The sequence below is a fragment of the Kryptolebias marmoratus genome, linkage group LG13 (genome assembly GCF_001649575.2).
Source record: "Kryptolebias marmoratus isolate JLee-2015 linkage group LG13, ASM164957v2, whole genome shotgun sequence".
Taxonomy (NCBI): domain Eukaryota; kingdom Metazoa; phylum Chordata; class Actinopteri; order Cyprinodontiformes; family Rivulidae; genus Kryptolebias; species Kryptolebias marmoratus.
This window is the reverse complement of record NC_051442.1, coordinates 25,096,428-25,106,427: the sequence shown is the minus strand read 5'-3', so window position 1 is coordinate 25,106,427 and position 10,000 is coordinate 25,096,428. Positions and strand designations below refer to the sequence as shown.

Here is a 10,000-nt window from a genome sequence, read left to right as displayed (position 1 = left end):
GGCTGAGGCCGTATGGCCTGTTTCCAGGGCAGAGCCTCCTGGCTGCTCCAGGACGAGGACTGGGAGGCGGGCTGAGAGAAGATCTTGATAGTCTCAGCTCCTTGCAGATGAGGGAAGCCATGAGACATTTTAGGACAACACCCAGGACTGTTGAAGGTCTTCATCCTGTTGCCCATCAGGTCCATATAAAAAGTGCCATAAACGCCACAACTGTCAGTCACAATGGGGGCAGATGTTTCCAAGCAACTGGTGTCCTTCTGGGACGAGACTGGATGGCCTGATGACATTTATCAACACACAAAGAAGTTTGCAACCTTTATTCTGAAACCAGTTTGTGATTTTACAGTTGCTTAGAAAAAAGTTAAGGTATCAAAAAAGATGTGTGTACAGGTTCATGTGTTTGTGTATACAGACCCTCTCAAGACAACAGAGAGCTCACAATCAGAAAGACAACATATAAAGGTTCTATAACAACATTAACACAATGCTATATATTCAGAAAATGTTGTGTGATTTGATGGTTGTTGCTGTACTGAAATAAATATATATCATATATAACAATTATAAGTGCAATGCAAGAAATCAGCCTTAGTTTGATTAATGAAAAAAAATAAGCATTTTTTTACAACTGTAATTCTGAAAAAGTTGGTTTGTTGTGTAAAATAGAGGCAAAAACAAAATGCAATGATTTGCAAATCTTAAACCTATATTTTATTTACAATTGAACATTATAAACATATCAAATGTTTAAACTAGAACCTCTTACAGAAACCTGGTTACAATAGGAGGATTTTGTTATCATAAATGAATCCACTCCTGCTAATTATCTAAAGTTTCATGTTCGTACAACAACAGGTCGAAGTGGAGCAGCTGATATTTTTCAGTCAGCAATATTGATTATTGCTAAACCAATTATTAGTTGTAACTCTTTGGAGTCTTTCTCATCCAAAATGGAAATCACAAACACTTTAACTTGTTGTTAATGTTGTTATATATTATCCACCAGGCTCTTTTTCTCAATTTTTGTCTGAATTCTCAGATTTTTTGTCTGACTTATTATTGAAAACTAATAAAGTCATCATAGTAGGGGAACTGAATATTCATGTAGATGTTCAAAGTGATAGCTTTAATAATTTAGTAGAGTCAACTGGTTTGACCCAAAATGTCAAATGTCAAGCTGGCTCCTTGGTTTAATTCAGAATTATTTACTTTAAAACAGGCATCTAGAAAGATGTAAAGAAAACGACGCTCCACTAACATGGAAGTTATCTTTTAAACCTGGAGAAATAGCCTGCTGACATACAAGAAAGCCCTTTGTAAAGCACAACTGTATATTATTCAACTTTAATAGAAGATAGTAAGAACAACCACAGGTTTCTGTTTAGTACTGTCGCTAGATTAATGAAAAGTCCTATTTCTGTTGAACCATCTATCCTGAGAGATGACTTCACAAATTCTTTATAAACACAATTAGAGAAAGAATTCACACCATCCTTCCTGCTATCGCCTCTGATTCCCTGTCAGATGAGGCAGCTTTAGAAGTGATTTGTGTTTGGACTGGATTTCTTCCTGTTAAGCTTTCCGAATTGTCAAAAATACTAGATTCATCCAAACCATCAACATATCTTCTAGATCCCATTCCAACCAGGCTGTTCAAAGAGGTATTTCCTATAATTAATATCCCCATTTTGGATCTGCTCAAATTTGTCTCTAGTGACTTTAAGGTTTATGTAATTAAACCTTTACTTAAGAAGCCCAAATCTCATTCAGGAGTACTGGCCAATTATATAATCTCTCATTTATCTAAAAAAAATTGAAAAATTATTTGCAAGTCAATTGTGTGAACACATGGACAGAAATAATCTTTTTGATGAGTTTTAGTTAGGGTTTTGAGCTCATCATAGCACAGAAACAGCACTGGTGAAAGTTACTAATGATATTCCCCTGGCCTCAGACTGTAGATGTGTCCATACTTGTCCTGTTAGGTCTCAGTGCTGCATTTGATACAACTGATCACAATATTCCAATACAGAGGCTTGAGCATGATATTGGAATTACAGGAACAGCTCCAAAATGGTTTAAATCAGATTTATTTGATAAATTCCAATTTGTTAATGTTGTTAATGAATTTTCTTCATACAACAAAGTTTGTCATGGAGTTCCTCAGGGTTCAGTAATTGGGCCAATATTCTTTACTTTATATATGCTTCCAGTGGTAAAGTAATAAAACAACATGGGATAAATGATCATTGTTATTCTGATGATAAGCAGTTATATTTATCCATGAAACCCGATGAATCCAATGAGTTACTTAGATTACAAGCATGTCTGAAAGACATAAAAACTTAGATGACTCTTAATTTTCTACTTTTAAACTCAGGCAGGACAGAGGTTGTGGTTTTTAGACCTGAGCCTCTTAGGAATAAACTTTGCAGCCTTTCACTTCCTCTGGATGGCATTAATTTGGCCTCTAGTTCTAATGTAAAGAACCTTGGTGTTATTTTTGATCAGGATATGTCTTTTAACCCCCACATTAAAAATGTTACCATGACCGCTTTCCTCCAACTACGTAATATCACTAAAATTAGAAACATGTTGTCTTAAAATGATGCAGAAAAACTGCTCCATGCATTTCTCACATCTAGGCTGGACTATTGTAATTTATTATTATCTGGGTGTCCAAAAAACTCTTCAAAAAGTCTTGAGCTGATCCAAAATGCTGCTGCCAGAGTTCTGATGGGAGTTAGAAGGAAAGATCATATTTCTCTAGTTTTAGCTTCTCTTCATTGGCTCCAGGATTCAAAATAAAACTAAAACTCCTACTTTTAACATACAAAGCTCTCAACAACTAAGCTTCATCTTATATTAAAGATCTTATTGTTCTATATTTTCCTAACAGAGAACTTCACTCTTAAACTACTTGTGGTTCTTAGAATTTCCACAAGTGGAACATGAGGCAGAACTTTCAATCATCAGGCTTCTCTCTTGTGGAACCAACTTCCAGTTTCGGTGTGTGAGACTGACTCCCCTGTCTACTTTTAGGACTAGGCTTAAGACTTTCCTTTTTGATAATCCCTATAGTTAGGGTTGTCTTGGGTTTCCTGAGCTATCCCTTAGTTATGCTGCTATAGGCTTAGCCTGCTGAAGGACAAACACACCACATTTCCTCACTCTGCTGCTGTCTTAACTTGCTCTACTGTATTTTTTGTTGTCCTTCTTTCAATTCAAACTACACCTGGACCAGTGCCCTGAGATGACTTTTGGTGTGACTTTGCACTATAAAAATAAACTAAATTGAACTGAATTAGTTGCTATTTATTGCTGGGTGGTAGAGGTGACTGCTGCTCCTTCCTATCCTCTGTCTTTCTCATGATGTGCAGCCTACTTTGACCCTTCCTGTTCAGGTGGTCAGTGTGTGTTAGAATGGAATGAATCAAGTTGTAACAGCTTCACTCTTTAAACTATATGTCCTCTTAAAGGTGAACTGAATATTGACATTTCATGAATGTCATTTAGTCAACCACTTCCACAACAACAAAACATCGCCCCACTGCAACACCTGAAGCTCTTGTCAAGATCCCAGCCAAATGTTTCACCCTTGGTTAGTTCCTTTAAAGCATTGTCCACTTCTGTGCTCAGTCCAAGGGGAAAGTGTGCATTGCAATGCAGAAACTGGAGGGATTCATCTGTATTTTGGATTTCTTGTTGCTTTTTGTCAAATTTCTGGTCAAAAGATTTAATCTCTGAAGCTCTGTCGTTCATTAGACCGATCATGTTTTTTTGGCATCAGCTGGTCGTTTGCCTCAGCTTCTTCAGGCTCGTAGATATCAGCAAGGTCTTTAAAAACTTTACATGCAATGGCCAACAGTGTAACTCATTAATTTCCGTGTCTCCAGTGTGATTTGGTGGCCCAAGTATTTCCTGTGATGTTTCATGGTGCCATCACTGTGAAGGTCAAACGAGTGGTTCATCATCGATTCTGCAGCATGCATTTTGGAGAGGACATGTCCTTGATCAGCAAAGCGAAGAGCTTTCAGATGGTGCGTTCAGATGGTAGTTGGCATAGGGGAATTCTTTTGTGGAAGATATTATTTGCCACAACTGTAATCACATTCCCACAGCTAGCAGCAGGGACTTCTGCTTCACCCACTAGTTCCATGATTGTCTTTACAAGACCTGTTGTATAATGACCACCATTTTTAGTTTTGATTTCTTCATCTTTCTCACAATACACATCATCAAGAGCTTCCTAATAGTCAAGTTCAGTCATTTTTATTTTTTGTTGCAAAGTCGTCTTATCATTTTTGAATCTTTCCGCTGAAAGTTTACTCCGCTGTGGTGCTCTAATAATAACAAATCCCCCTCACAAGTATACTGACTTTGGTGTTTTTGGGGAATGATCTAAGGGACAATTGTAGACATGCCAAACTCCCCAAAACTAAACCACAATTTTTTTTAAATGATATTTTGATGAGCAGTTTTTTTTACATGATTTGTTTGGCAATCTCTCTCCTTGATGATGTTGAGTTACTCTGGAATTGTTTTCATGATGAATTTTGAAGGTAATTTGTAAATGTGCTCCGCTATGTAAATTTAGGATAAAGGGACAAAATAATCCCTGGTTTTCCACTGAAATTGGTAATCTCCACATGGAAAGAGATGGGTTAAAGCAGGAAAAACAAAAATGGAGCAACAAATGTGCCTCCCTAATAAAGAAGTCTAAATCTGAATTTTACCTATCTGAAACCACCAAAAATGTAAATGATCCTAAGAAATTTTGGAATACTGTGAGATTTGTTTCTGGTGGTGTCTTCTAGTGAAATGCCCAAGTTTTAAGTTAAAGATTCTATTAACCTGACTGATAAATGTGCCATGTTAAATTATTTTAACAAACATTTCATCACGGCAGGGAATTTATTTAATTCTTTTACCAGTGATTTACCAGTGAAAAAAATAAAATATTGTTTTAAATATTGTTCCTGCTGTTGTTAGGTGTCCTCCTTCTGTTGTTTTTTTCACTTTTTTCACTTGTGTGTCCCTGAGGTACATGCTGTGCTGCAAAAATTGGATTTAAAAAAAAATTGGCTGGTCCTGATGGTTTGGATCCGTTTTTTCTAAAAGTGGCTGCCGATTTCATTGCTGAGCCTCTAAATTGCATTTTTATTTAAAACCTCAACAAAAACAAAGTTCCTAAAGTTTGAATAGCTGCATTTGTCCTTCCATTGCTAAAAGGAGGTGAACCCTCAATTATGAATAATTACAAGCCATTCTCAAAATAATGTATTCTGGCTAAATTATGTGAAAAACTGGCCTCTGATCAATTGAAAGAATTTTTAGAAACACACAATCTTTTAAATCCTCTTCAGTCAGGATTCAGGAAGCACCAAGCCACTGCAACTGCTGCTTTAAAAGTTTTAGATTATGTGTTTGAGGCCTTTGATTCCAAACGATTTTGTGTTGCTCTGTTCATTGACTTATCCAAGGCATTTAAAACAGTGCGAACAGAAAAGGGAAAGAAAGCTTTAAGCTTCTCTGGCCCCTCTACTTGGAATGCTTTGCAAGATGAGCTAAAGTTGTTGGAACTTGTTTCACTGAATGTTTTCTGCTTGATTTTAAAAAATCAACATCGAAAATCCTGTCAACAGTGCAAGTGTTTTTAAATTTTGATTGTCATTGCTTTTTATTTTTAAATTGGTATTGTCATAACTATTGCACTTTATTGTCAAATAGTTAGTATTTTTATAAATATTTAATGTTTATTTTTGTTATTCTTATTTATTTGTGTCTTGTCCACAATAATGTCTGCTTCTGCCTTCCTTGGCCATTAGGTACCGAGATGAGATCCTCAGACCCCTTGTGAGACCATATGCTGGTGTGGTTGGCCCTGGGTTCCTCCTCATGCAGGACAATGCTAGACTTCATGTGGCTGGAGTGTGTCAGCAGTTCCTGCAAGATGAAGGCATTGAAGCTATGGACTGGCCCGCTCGTTCCCCAGACCTGAATCTGATTGAGCACATCTGGGACATCATGTCTCGCTCCTTCCACCAGCGTCACGTTGCACCACAGACTGTCCAGGAGTTGTCGGATGCTTTAGTCCAGGTCTGGTAGGAGATCCCTCAGGAGACAATCCACCACCTTGGTATTTCTTGAGCTTTTTGTGCTCCTTCTTCCTGATGTTACAGTCACTTGGGACTGCTACATCTATCACCACTGCCTTCTTCTGTGTCTTATCTATCACCACAATGTCTGGTTGGTTAGCCATCACCTGTTTGTCAGTCTGTATCTGGAAATCCCACAGTATCTTAGCCCTGCCATTCTCCACCACCTTAGGAGGAGTCTCCCACTTTGATTTTGGGATTATTTGGTATAAAGATCAGGGCTTTGAGGGTTCAAATCCTGGTGCCAACCTCTGAGCAACCTTGGTTACACAATGAGCGAGAGACATAAAAATGATGCCATGCTGGCTTGAACGTTGTCCAGATTAACAAGGTTTGCATCAGATGTTGGGGAACCAGGACATTCTGATGAGAAATGGGCTACTGGAACAAGACATTCATGGACAAGGGCAGAGAACTCAACACTGCTGGAATGCTACTATATGAGCAAGCCTAGAGAGAGAGGCTTTATGGAAAGGAAGTGGGATCTATGGAAACATAGGTACCCATCATACAAATTGACCATGAAACAACTTTGAATCCAGTTTTCCAACATTTGAGAGTGAAACCTGCTATCACACCTAGAAATTGATGAGGTACAACAACGATGCTATGGCAAGGGGGAGCCAGGATGACAGGTCAGGGGGGAGATACTATCATCCCCACCATCCAATACCATGGGGTATCAAGCCCCACTGAGCCCTGAGGAATTGAATACAAGGGCAGCTGACCTAAGAAGTAAGCGTGTGACCAAGCTAGATAACTATGACCTGCACCCCTTGCCAAGGCTAAGGAAAAAGTATACCCTCTGAAAGTCTGCTAGATGATGTGAATGCAGCACTGCTTAGTATCCCTACTGACACCATCACAGAGACCAATAAGCTGGTATACACCACAGCAACAGTGATCCTTGACATACTTGGCTATAAAATCAAGCCTTCAAGTAATGTCCCCACTCCTATTCTGTATGGGTCTAAATCCCCTCGGCCAGATGATTGCAAACAGTGGCTATGGATACCAGTTCCAAAGTGGAACAGTCATCAGTCACTTCCTCTACATGACATCAAACTGTATGCCAGAAGTGAGTGAGACACTGACTCACTCATCCACCTCACCAGGATATACAGCAAGAACATTGGTATGTCATTGGGACTTGATAAGTGCAGCTGAATATTCTCCAAGAGATGATCACAACTGAAAAGGACTAAACTACCAGAAGGCAACATTGCAGATGTCCAGGATACAAGTGCAGATACAAGTACCTTAGTATATTGCAGACAAATGGCAACCAGAATGAGGCTGCAACAAAGTCAGCCAATACTAAATACCTAAGGCAGGTGACAACCAAATACCCACGACAGGTCCTGAAGAGCCAGCTTAATGGTATGAACAAAGTCCAAGCCATCAGCACATATGCAGTGCCAGTCATTAGATACCCTGCTGGTATAATAACCTGGTCAAAGGAGAAGATAGAAGCCACTGACATCAAGACTCGAAAGCTCCTCACAATGCACGGAGGGTTTCACCCTAAGTCCAGCACCCTGAGACTGTGCAATAAGAGAAAGAGGGAGGAAGAGGACTAAAGAGCATCAGAGCAACTATACAGGATGAAACAATCAAGACCCTGGAGTACATCAGGAACAAAGCAAATCATCATTGGGGGCTGGCTAAGTGAATGTCTCAGGCAGCTGAAACCCAATGTGGAAGATGAGAAAGAGGAATATTCATGGAACGATAAGCCCCTGCACGGCATGTACTATTGGCAGATTGAGGAAGTGGCTGATATCAACAAATCCTACCAGTGGCTAGAAAGTGATGGACTGAAGGACAGCACAGAGGTACTGTTTTAGCTTCTCTATAATTACAGTTTTATATATATCTTAATAGCTCAGACATACTTCACAGTAAAAACAACTTTTCAAAGTTTAAACATATCACAAAAATTTGGACTTCACATGTCTGAACTGGCATTTTGAATTTTTTTATGGGGCTTACACAATTTGGGTTTTATGATTTTTTACAGATTTTACAACAGAATATTCAACTTAGTGTCATGTCACAATAACTTTTGATCTGTCAAAAACTTTGTGACCCTATGGCCTTTTATGTTTTTCTTTTAGTTAAACACTATCATAAAACACTCCAGTGGTCAGTTTCTTTGATTTAAAATGTTAATGACTTTTATTTAGATTTTCTGTGTCAAAATCCAGAATTGAAGTAGAAGATACCAAAGCAAGCTTTGGCCAACCGCAGGTAGTCCTCTACAAAAAGCTAACTTCACAGTCAGTCACCGGACTTTGGGTTGTAATTTTTACACAGGGGCAAAATTAACAACATCCATGAAACTTTCTTGCCCTTTGGCCAGGTGAAGAATGACACAGTTGTTGGAGTTTTGGGTTGGTTTACACAATTAATTTTAACACATTGTACCATTTTACCCCCACACTCTCCGTATTTGCTATTGCCTTGTTTGCCGTTCTGTGTTTGGCACTGGATACGTCACACTTCCAAGTGATCACGGAAAACGCTGAAGAGGCCCTCCTCGTACTTTTTTCAATCTTTTATTATTCATTTATAAATAGTAATTAGTGTATTTTTTTAATGGAAGTCTCTGAAAACAACCATGTTTTATGACTTTCTTCCGCTTTATGTTAGCTTCAAAACACTCTTTGTTTCACCTTTTTTATATTAATCAGATTTGACTCCAGAAATCTGTATAAAATTGTATAATGAATACTTACTGGTGCTCCTAATTCCTGAAAGTTTCTGGTTCTGGGCCCAGAGGTCCTGGTACTTCTTGTTGAAGGGGGGTCTCCAGCTTCCAGAGATCCATGGAGAATCTGTAGCGGCCACCCTAAAAAAAGAGTAGATAATATAATTTTAAGAATAGTCAATGGAAAAACAAAAGTACATCTATTAAAGAAAACGTAAGTATTTGAGGTGGTTTTGAGGTTTTATTAGAAGACAAAATTGTGAATGAAAAAACAAATATTTACACGCTATTTTTCAGGTCATAATTTAAATCTATATGAAAATGAAGTGAGGCAAAAACTCTGGCATGGGAGGAATTTGGAGAGGCCATGGAAAAAGACTTCCATACGGCCTCGAGGCGATTCTGGTCCACCATACGGCGTCTCAGGAGGGGAAAGCAGTGCAGCACCAACACTGTTTATAGTGAGGGTGGTGTGCTTCTGACCTCGACTTGGGACTTTGTGGGTCGGTGGGCCGAATACTTCGAAGACCTCCTTAATCCTACCGGCATGTCTTCCATTGGGAAGGCGGAGCCTGGGGACTTTGGGTCGGGCTCTCCAATCTCCGGTGCTGAGGTCACCGAGGTGGTTAAAAAGCTCCTCAGTGGCAGGGCTCCGGGGGTGGATGAGATTCATTCGGAGTTCCTTAAGGCTCTGGATGTTGTAGGGTTCTGTAGGTCAACGCGACTCTGCAATATTGCGCATTGCCGGCAGTAAGTCGGACTTGTTTCCGGTGAGAGTTGGACCCCGCCAAGGTTGCCCTTTGTCACCGATTCTGTTCATAACGTTTATGGACAGAATTTCTAGGCGCAGCCAAGGTGTTGAGGGGATCCGTTTTGGTGACCTTAGGATTGCGTCTCCGCTTTTTGCAGATGATGTGGTCCTATTGGCTTCATCAGACCGTGATCTACAGCTCTCACTGGAGCGGTTCGCAGCCGAGTGTGAAACGGCCGGGATGAGGATCAATCAGTGCCTCCAAATCCGAGGCCATGGTCTTGAGCCGGAAAAGGGTAGAGTGCCTTCTCCGGGTCGGGGAAGATGTCCTGCCCCAAGTGGAGGAGTTTAAGTATCTCGGGGTCTTGTTCACGAATGATG

The 10,000-nt window shown here is 39.6% G+C and overlaps 1 protein-coding gene across 2 annotated transcripts in view; it reads right to left on the bottom strand.

Annotated features, from left to right (window-relative positions):
* robo4 (roundabout, axon guidance receptor, homolog 4 (Drosophila)) overlaps positions 1-10,000 on the bottom strand; it is a 61,729-nt gene that overhangs the window by 12,071 nt on the left and 39,658 nt on the right. For both annotated transcript variants that reach the window (XM_017440013.3, XM_037979197.1), the window contains exons 13-14: positions 8,897-9,009; positions 1-277 (exon numbers count right to left, since the gene is read on the bottom strand). The exon at positions 1-277 is cut by the window's left edge and continues 53 nt beyond it. In XM_017440013.3, the coding sequence (XP_017295502.1) occupies positions 1-277; positions 8,897-9,009 (390 nt within the window). The remainder of the gene's footprint in view (positions 278-8,896; positions 9,010-10,000) is intronic.